Source organism: Prosopis cineraria, unplaced genomic scaffold (assembly GCF_029017545.1).
Source record: "Prosopis cineraria cultivar Desert tree isolate PC_DT_omini unplaced genomic scaffold, ASM2901754v1 PC9, whole genome shotgun sequence".
Lineage (NCBI taxonomy): Eukaryota > Viridiplantae > Streptophyta > Magnoliopsida > Fabales > Fabaceae > Prosopis > Prosopis cineraria.
The window spans coordinates 20,854,097-20,873,810 of NW_026555340.1; the positions used below are offsets into that span (position 1 = coordinate 20,854,097).

The 19,714-nt window shown below is 31.0% G+C and overlaps 2 protein-coding genes across 2 annotated transcripts; both read left to right on the forward strand.

Annotated features, from left to right (window-relative positions):
* The first annotated feature begins 11,471 nt into the window (after positions 1-11,471).
* On the forward strand, positions 11,472-14,499 carry LOC129320739 (protein IQ-DOMAIN 19). The gene is made up of 4 exons (XM_054966317.1): positions 11,472-12,011; positions 12,098-12,337; positions 13,259-13,936; positions 14,240-14,499. The coding sequence occupies exons 1-4, from the start codon at positions 11,637-11,639 to the stop codon at positions 14,261-14,263; spliced, it is 1,317 nt and encodes a 438-aa protein (XP_054822292.1). The 5' UTR covers positions 11,472-11,636; the 3' UTR covers positions 14,264-14,499.
* A 1,084-nt stretch (positions 14,500-15,583) lies between these two features.
* LOC129319416 (agamous-like MADS-box protein AGL62) lies at positions 15,584-16,610 on the forward strand. The gene has a single exon (XM_054964480.1). The coding sequence runs from the start codon at positions 15,660-15,662 to the stop codon at positions 16,422-16,424; it is 765 nt and encodes a 254-aa protein (XP_054820455.1). The 5' UTR covers positions 15,584-15,659; the 3' UTR covers positions 16,425-16,610.
* The last annotated feature ends 3,104 nt before the right edge of the window (positions 16,611-19,714 follow it).

The following is a 19,714-nucleotide window of genomic DNA, read 5'->3' on the forward strand; positions in this document are numbered from 1 at the left end:
GTTTAAAATCGATATTTGAAAAATCATTTTTTAAAATTTATTTTAGAAATCTAACTATTATAATTAATTTAATATTTTAGAATCTAACTTTCATCCTCCTTTTTTTTAATTAAAGGGTAAGCATTAACAATTTGAGTAGAATCAAACTTGCAACATCCCACTTACAAGTAGCTTTCATACCGTATCACAAAATTTATTGTCTTTTTTTTTTAAACCAAATTAAACCGTAAAGAAATAGATCACATTGCACCAATTTTAAAAGATTGGATTCTTTCATAATTTTCTCATGATGCTTATAATTCATCTGAAAAATGAAAATACTCCTACGCAAAAAATTCACATTAATCTATTTTTTAGAGTTGATAATTGTAAGATTAATTTTATTTTATACACTATATACTCCCTAAGATCTAAAGCATTTCTCCCGACTAATTTTGATTCAAAATATAAATAATTTATAAAAAAATTTCTCTCATTTTACCCTATACTCATCATAAAGTGTATTGGTAATTGAAATTAAAGATAAAAAGAGAAAGTAATGTATATTTTTTTATGAGATGAGAACTTTATTATTCAAGTTAATTTGAATAAAAGTTAAAAAAATCTAGATCATCGAAAATTTCAAATTTCACACAAAAGGTTAAAAAAGAAGTGAAGAAGCATGTGCCATGAGAGTGAGAAGTACAAAGAGACAAGAGATTAGAAACAAAAAGGTAAATGGGAATTAAGGATCTACCTCCAATCGAGGCATCTTCCACATGCATAGCTCCAATCCTTTTGAACCCATGTGGCTATATTTCCTAAACTTAATACTATGCATGCATGTAACAACCAAAAAAACAAAAAAGCAAAAAAACTATGCATGCATATGCTGTTAGATTCTTTTACTATTCACTCCCCCTCCCCCAACAAAAAAATGATTCTCCATGTCCAACTCAATTCCACACCGGGACCAATCTAGAAGCTCATGAATGGGGACTAACTTAAAAATAAAAGATTGAGTAGGGGCTAAATCTATTTTGAAAATTTTTACAAGCAAGACTTGAAATTTTTACTAAAGGAGAATATAAGTGTTTGGGAGTATAAGCACCTCTCCTTGCTCTTATTCGGATCATATGTAGTACAATGGATGGAAAATGGAAGGATCCTGATCATTCATTCTATCTAATAATTGAGAAGAGAAGAGTATACAAAAAATTTTATCATCTGCAAAACACACACAAAAATAATTTAAATCCAAAAACTTACTTCATATGATGTATGTGGAGTGTGGATTGTATTTTAATAATAAATTCTTTTTTTATTTTAATAATAAAAAATGTACTTCACAATTTAAATTCTTAAAAACTATGAAAAAATAGGTTTTAAAAGTATTAAAAAAATTATGTGCCTTATAGAAGATAAGGCTTTTTGTGCACCCTTCTCTTCTCAATTATTAAGATAAAATGAATGGTCAGGATCCTCCACTTCCCATTTACTGTATGAAATTCATTGCATGTGATCCAAATCCCTCCTTGCCCCTTGGATTTGGCCATGATTCCACAACTAAAATGTCAATTCAAGTTTTTTTAAATTATAATCCATGTAATTGGAGATAAATAAATAAAACATGTGTGTGATTAAACAAAAACATGGAACAACCTATTAAAAACCAAACTAAATTGGACAGGTTGATGGAAAAATCAACAAATATACTCCATGTCAATATGTGCCTGGAAAAGTTTTTTTTTAAAAAGAAAATTGAGAAATGTATTTAGAAAGAAAATGAAATAAATATATTTTCTTTTTCTTTTTCTTTTTAATTTCTACATACCAAACACAGGATAATTTGGCTTGGTGTGGAATTTAGGAGAAACTAGGAACTTAACATGCATGAACTAGTCAAACCAATCAATCTTTCAAATTTTCTAGTTGTTTCAATTTGAACTATGTTATTTCGAATTTTCTAGCTACCATGAAATATGCCCTCAAAAAGGTGCTCATAAGTTAACAATTAGATTAGTTTGGGTCAAAGACCTAAAATAGTGAAGCACAAGCCATATATATATATATATATATATATTTCATTATATTTTTAAATCAATATCTCAACTAGCTCGATGCATGCTTAATGTGCTTTTTAATACCTGACAAATTATTGCTACATTTTTCTCTGTTTTTTTTTCAAATTGATTGAAAATAATCCTACGTATGAACATTTGGGGAGAAAATCGGTTGATTTTGTGTAATAGTATTAACTATAGGTGCCTGTAGAGGCTCAAATATTTTGAAGAGACAAAACAATATTCAAATATCCTTATTACTAATGTCTAACAATGATATAACAAATCCGATTCAATAAAAAATTAGTAAAAGAAAAAAAAAGAATGATCAAGTAGACAACAAGAAGCCGTACATAATCAATCAATCAATTGCTTAGTTAATTAATTACTTTCTGGGTTGGTGAATTGCAGAATGTCTTTAAGCTATCTGGACGGCATATTTCCCATGTTCATATCAACCCTAAGAGAGAAGAACACAAGAGACTTTCTTATTGTAGGACCCACCTAAAAAAATATTTTTTTTTCTAGATATTATATTATTATAATCAGATTATGGAGATTGATGTTCAACGACGTGTCTTGTACATGCATGCAAAAAAGTCTGATTAATTTATCTTTGGGGTAAATATATAATATTATTTCCTTATATTATTTTTATCAACACTTCATCTATCTTACAGCATATAATATATATATATATATATATTTTGTAAATCAACTCCATAGTATTTGGTTTAAATAAAAAAATAAAATATTATGATACTATCTGTAACTCTGTATCTTCCACCTCAATCTCATATAGAGCGAAGAACTATCCAAGAAGCATAGTGCTCCAATATATATGGTCAAACATAAATGTGTTTCACGTTGACTCTTCATAGTTTAGATGCATTGAATGGTGTGTGTGTGTGTAATTAGATCAGACTCTTGGAGAATATTAAATTAAAGGGTGGGGGGGACAAAAAGAGATAAAAAAATTAGAAATAAATAAAACAAAAGCCTAGTTCATTTTCCACGCCCATGAAATTTTCTAATATTCTCAATGACAGACATTCCAAAAATCATTTCAGCCAAAAAAAAATTTTACAAAAACATGACTCCAAGAGTCCAAGTATTTTGATAAAAAATGATCACACACGAAGTAATATCTCCTGGTTAATTCGTGTTATATATATAGGTCAACTTAATATATAGGTTTAATTTTCAACTTTTTTCATCTCTAAATATAAATGCTGGTATATATTTGAAGATGAAATCAACAAATATGTTAAATAAAATACCCCTTATAAGAAATTTAAATTACCTTTCACACTCTTGACATATTTTAGAACACTCTTTAATTTCCCATGTCATCTAATTAATTGATGGTAAGAATGAAAAGAGGAAAAAAATATTTTTTATTACATATTGCATAGCCTTAAGTATTTTCCTAGCTAGAATGTATGCTTCAAAATTAGGACTTATGTCAAGGGAGCGATGTGAGGAAGTAATATACATGTGTGCGTATACATACATACCTAGTACATACATGTAACCTAGATATGTAAATAATTATTGTAAAAATATATAAACTTTGATGTACTCCTTTTGTCTTATTTTATACTCCATCTGGTTTTATTTATAAATTATTTTTAACATATTTTATTAAAATTAAAAAAAATCGTAAATTTTATTAACTCTATCTTTAAAATGTTAATAAGTTTTCACTCCTAACCTTTAACAATGACAAAAAGAATTATTTTTAATAATTTTTTTAACACTTAATAAGGGTATAAAAGTAAAGATGAACATACAAAATAATGAAGTGCCCTATAAATAAAATTAAAATTAATATTTTCTCTGTCCTATAAATAAAATCAAAGAAGTAAGATATTTTGAAGGTGGTTTGGTATTCAAAATATAAGACATTTTGAAAGATAAATGTTGTAATAATGATTATCATTCCAATATTACCCCCTTTATTTTACTCCTTAAATAAATTTCCCTTCCTCTCTCTCATTAATTAAAGGTATTTTTTAAAAGTTTATAAAAATTAAGATTATAAACTATGTTTAATGAATTTTATTGGTAAATATAATTTTGTAAAAAATATATATTTAGCAGTTAGCACTGAATAATTCATAGTTTAAAACTATTTAGGAACACCATTCACGTCACAAAGCCCAAATTCTCAAACTTCCCTAACAATATCGAGTCTCTTTCACCTAATCCAATGACCAGATTTGTGGCATTTATCTACATTAATCTTGTTAATGTTTTCATCAAATTAATACCATGATAAGATCTCTCTCTCTCTCTCACGTGTGTGTGCACAAACACACACACACACAGAGACACAAATAAGCAAATAAGGGTGCAGTGTGGGGTGGTGGGTGTTTCCAGAAGCAGCACAGCGAGTCAAAGGAGGGTGCAAATAAACATGCCATGTGAGATGCCAACTAAGTCTTTGTTTTTGATTTGATATTCTTTTTAATGCCCACACCCTCATAATCACTAATTTCCTATATATGCCCTCTTAATTTGATTAATGTTCATCCATATGCAGCCATCCATTCCTTCAATGAGCTTGGTCCTGTTCCTCTTCATCAACCATTCTTTATATTTATATATTACATTTATATGAGTGCATGTCTCTCTCTATATATATTTGTCTTAAGGTGCCTTACGCCCTCATACCAAGAAAAAGAACTACAATATCTCACCTTCACAATCACAATTACAAGGGTCCCTATATATCTAAACTAGAATAGTTTTCTCAAGATAATATTCTACAGAGAGATCAAATCCTTATGGCTTAAACGTATCTCTTATCATGTGTTCATTTAATTTGGATTCTTTCATCCATTTATTTCGTTAAAAAAATACTTGGTTAACTTGATCCAAAAGCTAGTATACAATTCTCCATGATTAAATTAACATTTTTGCTTTTAAACTATTTTTTTATGAGCACTAGGTATCATAATTAAACTATACATAAAACTTATATACTTAGTCTTACATACTTAAAGTACTTATTTTCAATTAAATCAAAACATATGTATTATTTATAGATTATTTATGCTATAATAAATTTTTATTATTAATATTATTAACGTATTAAAATTCACTTGTTTTAATTTTACTACTACAAAAAAAGATATATATAATGTATATAAGTTATTTTTGCCTATATATAATGGTTTGAACAGCTATATATATTTTTTAACCGCTATATTATTGGAGTATATATTATTTTAAAATAACTGTTATATATTAGGGGTATATGTAATGGTTATTTTGAAATAACCATTATATAGTTTGGAGACTGAACTATAGAATGGTTATTTGAAACTAACCACACTATTATCTTCAAGCTTTCACTTCTATTTGTATTTTCCCTTTCTCCATTGTTGCAATCTTTTTGTTCTCTCATTATATAGCTTGGAAAAATGATTTTTACATTTGGAAGAAGATTAGTCATTAGCTGAAGGTTTCGACGTCGTCCAAATCTGAAGCATACATGCGTCCCTTTCTGTTGAAGCCGACGATGCCTACCGGATCTGAAGTGTTGGTCGTGATCTACTTTTCCTCTTGCTCGTCTGTCGAAGCTCATCTAGATCTAGACAATGACGATGGAGACAACGAAAATAACTCACAATATACCTTCGATTGTTAATAAGATTTCATGGAAGGAGGAATGAGTTTTACAGGATTTGAGACTGTTTGGTGGTGAACAACAAATACCAAGCGTGCTAGAGACACTAAGTCTCAATTGATAACAAAAGGGTTCCGAGCTCCTTACCACAGTTCACTCGAATGCAAAAAGATACAAGAATTTGATAAAACAAGTGTTTGATTTTATTGAAATATGCAAAGCTACAAGTCTAAATTAAAAGTAAAACTAACTAATAAAACTAAGGCTACAAGATGTAAAAGTGTGAGTCTTTGATTGAGTGTTGACTGTCTTTCTTTTATGTTGTTTTCTTTTATTTATAGTGTCAGAATAGTGGTAGCCTCTTCCTCAATACCTAGCATGTTTTGTCAAGGAATCAGGGATCTCACAAAACTCATGACAGAGTCTTTATTTTGAGTTCCTCATTTTTGATAATTAGCCCATCTCACCAAGATACTTGAACACAATGTTCGTGGATTTAGGAATTACTCAAAATTGTATCTTCTTGTGCCAACGGTCTAATGTTTGTAACTGCAGGGATTTCGACACATTTATTTTATTGTGGCTTTTATTGAGCTTCAAGGCCGGCCTTTTTATTTATATTGAGCCTGACTCTTCAGTTACTTGACCTAACTAGCCTTATGACCTATCTAAACAACGTTTCATATTTTAGCCCAAACAGAGACATAACTGTTTATAAAAGTAGATATAGTTGAAAAATTATCAAAAAGAACTGTCTAGTAGTTATTTTTGTTTTAAAATAATTATTATATAGTCACAAGACTATATGGTAGTTGTTTATAAACAACCTATATTGTCTTTAAGAAAAAAATAAAAATAAGGGAGAGTTACAGTTAGGTACCACATAAGGAAATTAATTACTATAAGGTCTATTGACAACTAAACTAAACTGCATCGACAATTAATTGTGTTGTCGATGTAGTTTAATTCAGTAATTAGTTGTCAATGTAATTTAATTCAGTTGTTAGCAGTTGTCGATGCAGTTTAGTTTAGTTGTTAATAAACCTTACAGTAATTAATTTTATTGTGTAGGACTTTAATATAATTGTCCCTAAAAATAATAAGACTATGTAACAATAATTCATATTAACATTATATAAACCCATAGACTATATAGTGGTTTTTATGAATTACCGTTATATAGTCTTGTTATTTTTAATTTGAAAATAACTGTTATATAGTTATTTAAGTCAAATCTCAACTTATCTATATATAACGGTTTTTGAAATAACTATTATATAAGAAGTGTTATATATACTTTATTTTTTAGTACTATTTAATTAGATAAAAATATATTGAGTATATAAGTCTTGCTCTTAAATTATATATCAAGTGGCCTTCAAACTTAGTAAAATGTTCCATTGCACCCTCTATTGCTAAATGATACTCCTCTGGTCATATTTATATAGAGTTGGTAATTCAAGCGAGCCAGGCTCAATTCAAGTCGGGCTTATTCAGATCATGCTTAAAGTATCATATCCCCTTAAACAGGTTCATATAACCAAGCCTGACCCTAACTTTTTTTGAGCGGGTTCAAGTTGGCCCGTCAAGCTTAGCTCGAATTACTAGTTTATATTTATAAGGCAGAGAGAGAGAAGAAAAAATTTGGTTCTATTTAGAAGGCACTTGTTGATTCCCAATGCTCATTTTTATATTTTTACCCTATTAAATGCTTTGAATAAAAATACCAGTAATAAAATTTAAGAATATTTATTAGGGATAAGGGTGAAAAATTGTTAAATTTCAGACAAAGTTAATGAAATTTAAAATTTTTCTTGATTCCAATAAAATATATTGAAAGTAACTTATAAATAGGATCAGAAATAATGATTAACATATGTTACTTAATGGTGTGGGGCCCACAAAATAAAACTGGTGTTGTTTGGGGTGTTTGGAGTATATATATATATATATATTGTTGCCAACAACATGGCACGCCATCTAATTTTATTTTTGGTGATCATGTGGGTTGAAGAAGAGGCACAATTAAGAGCTTACATCTTATTTCTTGTCAGGCTTTCTATCTGAGTGGAGGAGTCATTTGAGTCATCTATGTGAGCTGCCATGCACATCAAAGAACGGACATAGAACCTCTCTATTCATGCATCATTATTTTCTCTCCACTTCCCTAATCATAACCATTAATCAAATCCATGACTAAAATAAATTCGCTTAGAACAATGTCAATGATTATGATATTAGAGAAATAGTGGAGGAAAAATGATGACAAGAAAATGGAAAAGTTCCTCAATCCTGGACAAGACGTTCACATTTTTTTTGAGCTTCACATCCACACAAGTTAGTAATAGACGTTAATTATTATTTAATGGGAAAGACTACATTACATCATTTATTTTAAATTCAAGAGACATTTAGTACATTACACTACTTGATTGTTTACAATACACACTACTTCTGAAAGAATTGTTTAAAATCCTATAACATTTTGGACCAATCTATAAATAAAGGCATGGGAAGACTAGCCCCAAGACATAAAAGCTCTTGGATCCATTCAGCTTTTTCATTATAGCATTTCCTTCAAGGGAAGATTTCCCGCCGCTTCTCACAAAATTTCTGAAAAAGCTATAACACATTGATTTTTGTATCACCTAAAGAGCGATAAATTTTTAATTTGTACTAGTCGTGGGAATTGAGTAATGTATGGAGTTTACAATGAGTCACAATGTTCATACATACATACACATATATATGTATTCAAAATTTTCAAACTAATTTTCTTGGTTGAATAGTTCTGTGATTGGTTATTTGGTTAAGCAACTAAATCACTAATAAAAAAAAAATCCTCTGTCTTTTACGTAAGTAACGTTCTAAAAAAAATTGACCGTTCTATTTATGAGTCATTAATTATTTTTTTAATTTTTATCCTTGCACAATTTTATATGAATAGAGTAAATGTTATATATAAGAGAAAAAATATTTTAAAAAATGAAGCATTAAACACGAATAAATTAGTATATATATCCTTTTAAAAAAATCATTAATAATTTAAATGCTATTTTTATCTTGCATAATAATTAAAAGTAACTTATATACAAAAGCATATGTAGTGCATTAAAGTAGTTAGCCACAATTCAAAACAAATAGGAAGAATATAACTTCAATAAAGGTCTCTAGAAAAAAATTTAATTTTTTAAAATAAATTTTTAATAGATAAAAAGTAATAAATTAACAAGTAACGAATCCATTAAGGATCCTTATCGATTATTAAATTCTTTTGAAAGGATTATTCATTAATATTCTCCCTAGCAAAATATTATTGGACCCCACCGCCCTACACAAGGTTTCTCCATTTTCTACCGAGAAGCACAAGAGCCCTTATAATGGGCATGCTCCCCATCCCTGCAATTGTAGTTGAAAATATGGGTGGGTTGGATTTTTAAAAACTTGATCTTTATGAGTTCAGTCCTTAAAAATTTAAATTCTTAAGCTTGATTATTCATTTTTAATTCCTTTTTTTGAGGCTTGGCCCTTATATAAAAGGTTTGGGGTCGGCCTGAAAGTCATGTTCAAAAAAAATAAAAATAAAATTAAAATTATAAATTAATTAAAATATTTTAAAATTAAAAAATTAAAATTCACACAATATTTTAAAAATTAAACAACATATTTAGAAATCTAAACAACACACATTCATCGATCAAAACGTAAATCCTTCTCATCTTCATTATCTACAAATAAAATATTAGATCCTTTGGATATAAGTGTACTTGTTGAAGATGAAGGTAGAAATTTAGTGTCAATTACCTTTATAACTTTATCTTCATCATCTACAATAAATATTAACCGAATTGTGTCATTATTAATCAAATATATGCATGTGTGTGTGTATAAAATAGTTAGGCTTATCAGGACTTGAGCCACTCAAACCCGACCTTTTTTCATAGGGCTTATCAGGGCTATGTCTTTAAACTCAGTTCCTTTGAAAAAATAATTTTAAAGCCTGAACCCTTATTTAAACAGGGCCTACAAGCCTGACCTTTCAGGCCCCGGGCCTTATTCACAGCTCTACCTGCAATCCCAAATATATATATATATATATATAATTAAAATATAAAAAAATGAGTATTTTAGACGGAACCTACATGTTCCATCGTTCTTGGCCTATTCACATGGCTTCTGATCGGAACAACTAACTGGTGAAATGACAAAAACACCCTTGTCCCGTCCACCACTCTAAACTCCCATCCACCAGTAGGGACACCATTGGAAATCACACAGATCTCCATTTCAGACGCATCGAATCTATCTGCCTATCTTTGATCCTTCCATTGTTGTGTTGCTCTAGTGCTCCCTTGTGTTCCCTCCCTCCCTAGTACCTAATAATCTCATGATCCCATAAAATTAACAGAAAATTAGAGAATTAAGACCTAATATTTTATTATATTCATATTTTAATGCCAAACCTCTGTGATCGGTAACATTTTTTTACCATTTTTTCATTGAATTGTTCTATAAAGGGGAAAAAACCAACCTTGTGTTGTACAAAGTTATTATTTTCTCCCACCTATTTTGGAAGCACTAGCATGTGACTAGGGTTTAGTTTTCTGTTTCACCAGGGGTAAGTAGTGCATTCTATTATTTTGTTATGACTCGGGGTAGGTGATTTCACTTATTTAACGTTGATCCAACCAAATAATTTATAAGGTTAAAAGGTAAATTTGACTTGGAAAATTTTTATTACGTGTAATTGGTATTCTTAATTGATTGATACAATATTGCCCCACAATTTTAAAAAATGATACAATTTTATTCCATGGTAACATAGATAAATTGTTAGTTGAAAAATTTTACGCATGGAGCAATTTTTGCCTTAAAAATTTTTTTGAACGAACAATTAGTATCATAAACTTTTGATTAATATAATATTTTTGAGTTATCAATGTTTGAATGAAAAAATATACATAACAATTGTAATCAATATTAAAAAAATGATTCATATTTTTGAATTTCAACTAAAAGTCTTATATGAGGTTGCTTAGGTACAAAACCAACTTTACTTGAGTATTCCTATAGACTTTCTTTTGAGAAAAATCCAAACTTGCCCTAATTTTATCCATGAGTAAATTCAACATGTATTCATGAAAAGTCTCAACTTGCATAGACTTAACCACAAGGAAATACAAACTTCGTTAAGCCTACTCATAGACAATAAAGACTAGTTCGAATTTTGATTTAGAGGGTGATTCTTAAAACAAATTTTCCCTTTAATCTTAATTTGCATATAATCTTATAAAGGGCCCACATAAATAAATGTTCAAACATCAAACTAACGTTGGTTAGGTTGAATGGTATAGGAAGTTGATTCTTTTAAACAAAAATCTAAATTGAAATTTGTAGATAGAATCATATTCCTTCCAACTAAAAAGCTTATGTCAACGATAAAGTTAGTTGAATCACTTGTTTAAGTTATGACAGTTCCTATTACTCATCCAACTTATTTGTAATGTATTTTGAATTTATCTGAAGCATTTTTCTTGAAACCAACTCCTTAAATATTGTTTCTTTCCCCATAGCAAAAAGACGGTCGCTATAAAGAATTTAAAAATTTTCATGCTCCCAGCACAAGCAACGCATGAACTAACCGAAGAAATTAATTTTTAAAATATTTAAGAAGCATGAGACTAATTTTACAAAATAAATAAATTCTAGCATTAGTAGATGGTTTTCCCGGGCAGGGACTGATGAATAAATACAAATGAGACAGAGAGATTAGGCTGTCAAAAACAGGGGCAAGTTTTAATAATTGGGCCATTAGTGTTGTGAGATACAATTACATATGTAGCAGCAGAAGAAGAGGAGATCAGCACTTCGTCTTGTTCCTTTCTTCTCCATCTCTCTCTCTCTCCCCCTCCTCCGATCCTCTCACTCTTCCATGTTAGCTTCCTTCTTCCTCATCACACATGGGAAAGACCAGCAAATGGCTTCGAAGCATCTTGACTGGCAAGAAAGACAGACATAGAGACAAAGACAAATGTTCAAAACCGTCTGACATTCCCGAGCAACAAGATCGGACCACGCCGACCAATTCAACTCCCAAAGAGAAACGACGTTGGAGCTTCCGAAGATCCTCGGCCTCATCGACAACGACGACGGCGACAGCCGCAGCCGACGTGACACCGACCACTCCCGTGGAATCAAACGCTGTCGCTTCTAACTCACCGACAGACATCGCTGCCGACGATGAGCAGCAGAAGGAGCAGCACGCCATGGCCGTCGCTTCCGCCTCCGAGGAAGCTGCCGCCGTTAAAATTCAATCTGTTTTTCGCTCTTACCTGGTATGAATCCTTGACTAAAATCGAAATTTCCTTGAAAAAGTGTTGAGTAGTAGATTGATGTTTGATGATTTTGAGGTTTGAGACAGGCGAGGAAGGCGCTGTGTGCGTTGAGAGGATTGGTGAAGTTGCAGGCACTGGTGAGGGGTCACTTGGTGAGGAAGCAAGCGACAGATACGTTGAGAAGAATGCAAGCTCTGGTGACGGCACAGGCAAGAGCTCGAGCTCAGAGGATTCGAATGGTTTCGTCGGAAGATCAGAGGCATAATCAAAGACAATCGAATCACAGAAAATCCACAGAAGAAGACATGTTCACGCAGATCTATGATGTGAGTTTCATTAAGTTCCTCATTACGATATCTATTATTTGTCTTGAAATGATGGAATGCTTCCTGCGTTTATAAGTTTAATGCATGATGATCTCAGGTTTCTGTAATCTATGAATGAATTTGCGGAATGCTCTGTTTCTTCGCTTACTCGTATCAATCTGCTAAAGAATTTTTTCTAAGAAAATAAATTTGTTTTCATTTGGAAATTGGAAGAGGTTGACCATGTCCGGTCTGGTCTTCAGTCGGTGCCTCGGTGGAAGAAATGTGATTTTGCTAGGACTTTGGATTGGTGTTTAACATGTTTTGTTTGTTAATTTCTAAACACGTGTGAACATGTTTAGAGTTTGGTTTTTGCTTGTTAATTTTTTTTAAAAATAAATTTAATTAAGTTAACATATAATTTGATTTATTAAATCATGCTTAAATTTGTTATCGACTTAAATGTTAAAATATAAATATGGTCATTTAACATAGTTTACAGAAATATCATATTAATAGTTTTTTTTTTAACATTGGAATATATATGGTTGATACTTGATCCGTTGATAAGCATTGCCTGCAAACTAAATAACTTTGTTAAATAATTGTAAAAAATTAACTAAATTGTTTTTTTTTTTTGGAATTTGAAAATTACTAAAATATATTCACTGAGTTTTACGTGATGACTTCAGCTGTTAAAATAAAACATGTATATAATTTTTTTAAAAAAAATTGCATTTGAAACTTCAACATAGTAAGTAATGTGCGGGAAAAAGCAAAACAACCAATGAGAAAAATTGAAATTGTCAATTTATAACTTTAACTTCTGGTTTCTCTCTCTCTCTGTGTTTTTTTTCAATTGATTTTTTTTTTTTTTGGGAATGAAAATGAGAATCTATTAAATTTATGAAATTTTCAACGTTGGAAATGGACATGAACCAGGAAGAGAACATCAAGATAGTGGAAATGGATGTGGGTGAGACCAAACGTGATTCTAGAAGGAGAAGAAACAATATCAACAGTAACAACAACAACAATAACCCAAATTACCATTGCGCATATTACTCACCAAAGGAAGAAGCCCACCAGGCTGCCTCCCCAAGCCCATCAGCTGTAACGGACATGAGCCCACGGGCCTACAGTGGCCACTTTGAGGACTGTACATCCTTGGGTACAGGCCAAAGCAGCCCACAGCTCTTGTACTCGGCCATGTCGAGGATTGAAGACTTAAAAAATCTTCCTTTCACCTTTCCAAAACCTCCACCACATGCAGAATCAGTTATGTCTTATGACTACCCTTTGTTCCCAAACTACATGGCCAACACAGAGTCATCTAGAGCCAAGGCACGGTCACAGAGTGCGCCGAAGCAGAGGCCGCCTGAGACATTTGAGCGGCAACCAAGCCGACGACGGGCTTCGGTGGAAGGGAGGAACGTGCCTAGGCCCGTGCGAATGCAGCGGTCTTCTTCTCATGTGGGTTCTACGGCCCATAACTACCAGTATCCTTGGTCCACGATCAAGCTTGACAAGTCTTCAGCTTCACTCAAGGAGAGTGAGTGTGGATCTTCTAGTACTGTTCTCACTAATACTAACTATTGCAAGTCCCTTGCCGCTTATGATGTGAGTGCACTTGTTTCTTTATGATAATTTTTTATTTATATTACATCAATACTCAATGTAAAAAAGAAGAAGAAGAAGCCTGCTATGTTTTTTTTGTTATGCATAAGTATCTTATTCTTGTTTAAAATATGATCAGGAACTAAATTAAGTATTTTTCAATAAAAATTTAAATATTGATTTATTATATTTAGTATCTAACCATGTCTTAATAAGAGGACATCTAGGTATAACAAACAAAGAAAGTGTTCTTAGTTTTTGTAATACTTTATGACATGTTATCATTGTGTTTGTTTCTGGCTGCAGCCTTATGGAGGAAGGTACTACTGACCAAATTCTTCCTGCAACAAGAGGGAACCAGTTTTGCAGGAACATTCATGAGTTAATTTTCCATAGTGTATTTCAAGACACATTATGTAGAGATTTTTTTTTTTTTTTTTTGCCTTTGTGTGTTTTTCTTTTAATATAAATTTGGCCGTGTTTGTGAGTGAGACATTTTGACTTGTCATGATCTCTATGTAAAAATTTATCCCATCGATATATTTCTAAGAGGCACTGTTTTAAAAACATTTTCAAGTTTCCACCCTTATTTTCTTTTTCAAGTTTTAAGGAATTTTTTAATTGATACCCTTGACTCCTAATTACGTTTGTTGATTTTATTGGAGCACACTAATTACTTTAAAATAAGATATTTTTAGTCATAGTTTGGCCAAAAAAATTATGCCGGTAGACATACAGAAATGAGATACAAGAGCTCTATAATTATATTATCATCTTTCTAATATTTTTCTATTTTTTAATGTATTTTCTTTTATCCATCCAACTATAAGAAATAATAAAATTATCATTCTAATTACCAACAAAGACTAGTTCAATTAATAAAAATTTAATTTATAACTTACAAGATCAAATCATGTTATTGATGTAACCACCTTGTTGGTGGGCAAATTGTAAGTACTCTTATAAGTGTTCTTTAAATTTAAAAGCATGTTTGTTCTTAGTGAGCTCAAAGACCCAACTGATTCAAATTTTTATATACTAAAAAAATTTATCATCCTAATTTACTAACTGATTGGGTGTAGCAAAAGAACTAATCCCTCATTCAAATCCCACTTGATATAGATGCTCATATTTAGTATATAACCCATGTATCAAACAAGATACTTGTAAGCAATTAAATAAATATTATCATCTTATTTTATTCTGTTCATTTTTTTTCTTTCAACTTTTTTATTATCCATTCAAAGTACAATAAGAAAAAATAAATATTTAATATTCAAGCAAAATTAAAGAGACTTTTTTTGTATAAAAATGAAAGAGACTTTTATAATAACTATCAAACAGCTCTTTCACGGCAATAATTATTTATTTATTTAGCACAAACGGTTGGGATTCAGAATTCAGAAAGCAAAGAACTGAAGTTTTTTTTTTTTTTTTCCCTTTGCGCCAGAGACGAGTGGACCGTTGAGATGTAATAACAGGCGCGCCCACGCATCAAACTTGGTGGCTTGGAGCGAAAGTAAATAAACAGAGAACTTGACAGTCAATTAAAACCAGTAAATCAAACAGCTCTTCATTACTCAATTTCCTACGATCACATTCACATCATACAATTTATCAGTAATTTCGAATTCCAATTTCTCTCTCTCTCTCTCTCTCTCTCTCTCTCATTTTTCCTCTATAGCTGATATAGCTCTAAGCTCTCTGTTTCGTGGACTACAAAATAATGACTTCGTCTTCTTCTACAATATCAACGAAAAACACGGGCAAAGGTAGGCGCAAGATCGAGATCAAGAAGGTCGAGCAAACCAGCAAGCGTCTTGTCACCTTCTCCAAACGCAAATTAGGCCTTTTCCGCAAAGCCGCGGAGCTATCCCTCCTCTGCAACGCTGAAATCGCCGTCGTCGTCTTTTCTCAGCACGGCAAGGTCTACTCCTCCGGCTACCCCGACCCTGACTCTGTCATCCACCGTTACCTCGCCGGCACATTCTCTTCCGGATTGGACTCCCCGTCGGTTGATCATGATCAGGATGGAGAATCGGCGGTTTCGTCGTCTTCGTCGCTGCTGAGGCGGGAATACGAGGAGGCGATGAAGGTGTTGGAGGATGAGAAGAAATCTCTGGACGCCACGGCTGAGATTCCCGGGTCGGGTTGTGGACAGGGGTCTTGGTGGAACCGCCCGGTTGGGGAGATGGGTTTGGAGGAAGTCGTTGAGTTCAAGGAAAGAGTTGAACAGTTAAGGCAGAATCTGGTTGTTGCGGCGGAGGAGGAGAAGAAGAAGCAGACGGCGATGACTTCGCCGATCAGTTTGCCGCCGCTGCCGCATATAACGGAATCGACGATGGAAACGGAGGAGTCTTTGTACCATTCTCTGTTGAATGACGACGTGTTCGACATGGATCGAGTGTGGGATTGGGATTTCTGGAATAAGACTACAAACAGTAATAATTCTTCCATGGTTTGGAATAGCGATCTTAGCCAGTCTTATTAAAGCATAGGATTATGATTATCATTGGGTTTAACTTGTTGATTAATGATTAATGCTGTTTTTGGCGGGAGACTAAGAACTGGTGTAGATTTTGATAAGTATACTTGCAGCAGTGGATCACAATTGCGAGAATTAGAGCCGTTGAATACATCCAAGAGCTCTCAGCTGATTTGCCTCACGGCTACTTTTTTTTTTTGTAATTGTGTCCCGTCATATGCTCTCAGTATTTTTATAATATTTGATCTTTTTGGGCATTTGCTCTCAGCCTTCAGCTTGCCATTATGAATCAATATATATATATATATATATATATTTTATAATTAAGTAATTTTGCACAGATTGATAATAAAGTATTTTTATAATTGCCCCTTTTTATTATTTGAAATTTAAATCCTATTACTAGTACGCCACACTAAACATTGGTATATTGTGATTTTTTATACTTTATTTTTTATTCTATCAATATTTGCTTGTTTTTATTTGGGAATTAAATGTTAAAATCACAAGCAATTTTTTCCCAAAAAAATTTATTATTTATCTATCTCATAAAAAATATGTAGCTGCATTTTGAATGACAACAAAACAGAAGAAGAAATTTCACTGGAGATAAATAAATAAATTCAACAATTTCACAAATACTCCCTTCAAATTACACTCCCAATAAATTAGTTAATTATATTTAAATCAATATAATTTTGTATATTTATCCTTATTTAAGATACTACTTCATTTAAAGGTGAAAGGTAAGCAAGAAAAAAAACCTCATTAATCATATATTAAAAAAGCTAAAAATATCTTATATTTTTAAAGATTCAATCTTTGAAAAAATTGTTTTATATTTTTTGACAGAGGGAGTGTTTTTTAACGTTGAAATCTATCGAAACATGATAGAACTAAACTATAGGATATATTGATTAAAATTTTGGAAACTTTTTAAAAGGAAAATTTTTTAAAAATTACGAGTAAGAACTTGGGAGTTTGGATAATGGAAAGATTTTGAGATGACAAAAGTATACATAATTTCCTTATTATTTATAAATTATAAATAAATAAGTTAATGACAAGTTGAGATAACTTAAGAGATATTTTGGAAAAAAAGATAGTTTTATTTATTTTTAAAAATTAATAGTTAAATAAAACAAAATAACATCAGGAATACACATTGTCACCAGGATACTACTTGCAATTCTAATTATAAATAGTACATCCGGATAGATATATTGGTATATTCATGATTATATACTTTTAAATCAATTTTTTACAAAATATCTTTGAATATTTATATTTTTTATTTTATGTTTTATATATTAATTTAATTTAGTTTCACATATATTTAATTTAAATTAAGTAAAGTGTATCAAAAAAATTTAAATTTATATTGAATTAGATAAGATGTGATGTGATGTGATATGATATGGATGCAATGCAACTAAAAATAGATGTGATATGATAAGGCAACATAAGACATTTCCTTTCTCGACGTGTCTATATATATACATACACACACACGCCTAATGATACTAAATTTGCCTTCCAATTACAAACTCACAAAAAGCAACAATGGCTCATTCAATCTCTTCCTTCTTCGCCTCTTCCCTGCGCAAGCCAACCCTAATTCCAGACTTTATCGTCATTGCTTCGAGACATTTCTCATCAGATTTCAGAAAACTTGGAGTTTCGGTGCCGCTTAGAGTCAGAGCGCCACCAGTTCCTTGCAATGATATGGATGAAAGTCCTGCGAGAGGTTCGTTTTGGGAAAACATTTACAAAGACAAAGTTGTGGATCTTACTTCACCAAATATTATGCCTATAGATCCAAACCTTCCTAGGGAGACGAAGAAGGAGACGAAGGATGATGAGAAGCAAACCTAAAGGATTGGATCAGAGATCAATCTTTTGCTTTTCTGTTAGTTTTTTTTTTAAATTATTTTTATTCTTTTATATTTGGTTTAAATTGTTGTTATTTCTTTCTTTTCTACTGAACTTTTTTTTTTTGGTTATTATATAAATAAATTTCATTATTTTTTCCCAATATGTTGATATTGAGGAGGAATGAAGGTTAACCCAGTTTCGATTTGCCTTCAAATTGGTTGTATATATGCTTTTCATGTTTCCCCATCATATTCTAATAATAATAGTTATGGTTAAAATATAAATATATTTTTCCCACATGTGGATTCTAAATTATGGATAATGTTTGCATTATTTCGTATTCTAAGGAGATCAAATATGATAATGATACTATGGCATTCGCAGGCTCTGCAAAGGAACATAGGTGTCTTTATTTCACTTTTCGTACTGTAACTTTTGATAATAGTCCTTTTCCTTTTTCCAACGAAAAAAGGAGGCCTAATAAAATATTTTTAAAAAAATATTTCTAAACTCTTGACAAGTTTTGTTTTTTAATATTTAATAGTAATAATTGCAATTGTTAAATGGAATTATGATTTTCAAATTTACTTATACAAGAATAAATTGAAACAAAGACAGGCTACCAAAAAAAAAAAAAGAAAGGGAAGTCTAATGAAAATCACTTAAATATTATAGGTTTAACATTTTTCATTAATTTTAAACTCAAACTAAATTTTGCTTAATAAAACAAACTCACACTACACGGCGAAGCCAAGCCATTGGTTAAATTTTATTTCTTGATCATTTAAATTATTTACTTAATTAAACCTACATTTATGGAGATGATGCCACAATTTGTGGCATATCATATGTTGATTACCTTTAGATTTTAGATGATATATTGAAAGCGTCAAATCTGAAATTTTTTAAAATAACAGCGTATACTTGGAAGGTTTTTTTGAATTTTTAAAAGAAAATGTATTTTATAATTTTTAAAGAGTGAATCCAAACCACTCAAACCAAGTCCAAATCTTTGGCCCCAAAAAAGGAAAAAAAGAAAAAACCAAGTCCAAATCTATTGAAAAGACCATCGACTTATCCGAATTTAATGTTTACTTACTTTTATATTTTTAATAGATTTCTATTTATAGAGACATGGCAGTTGGCCCAAAAAAATATTTATAGAGATGTGGGATTTAAAATTAAAAATTGTAATTTTTTATTATTGTTATAAGAAATGAATTTATTATTTTAAAATTAAAAATTTTGAATTTAGACTATTTAAATCATGGTTCATATCTCATTGCGGAAATGACTATGCCTAGCACTAACAAGTCAAATTTTGGATCTTTTCAAATCAAAATGGGAAACTAGAATATGAATTTTTGATCCCCCGCTTTGCATGAAACTTGAGACAAGTTATCTGCTATATATTATCATAA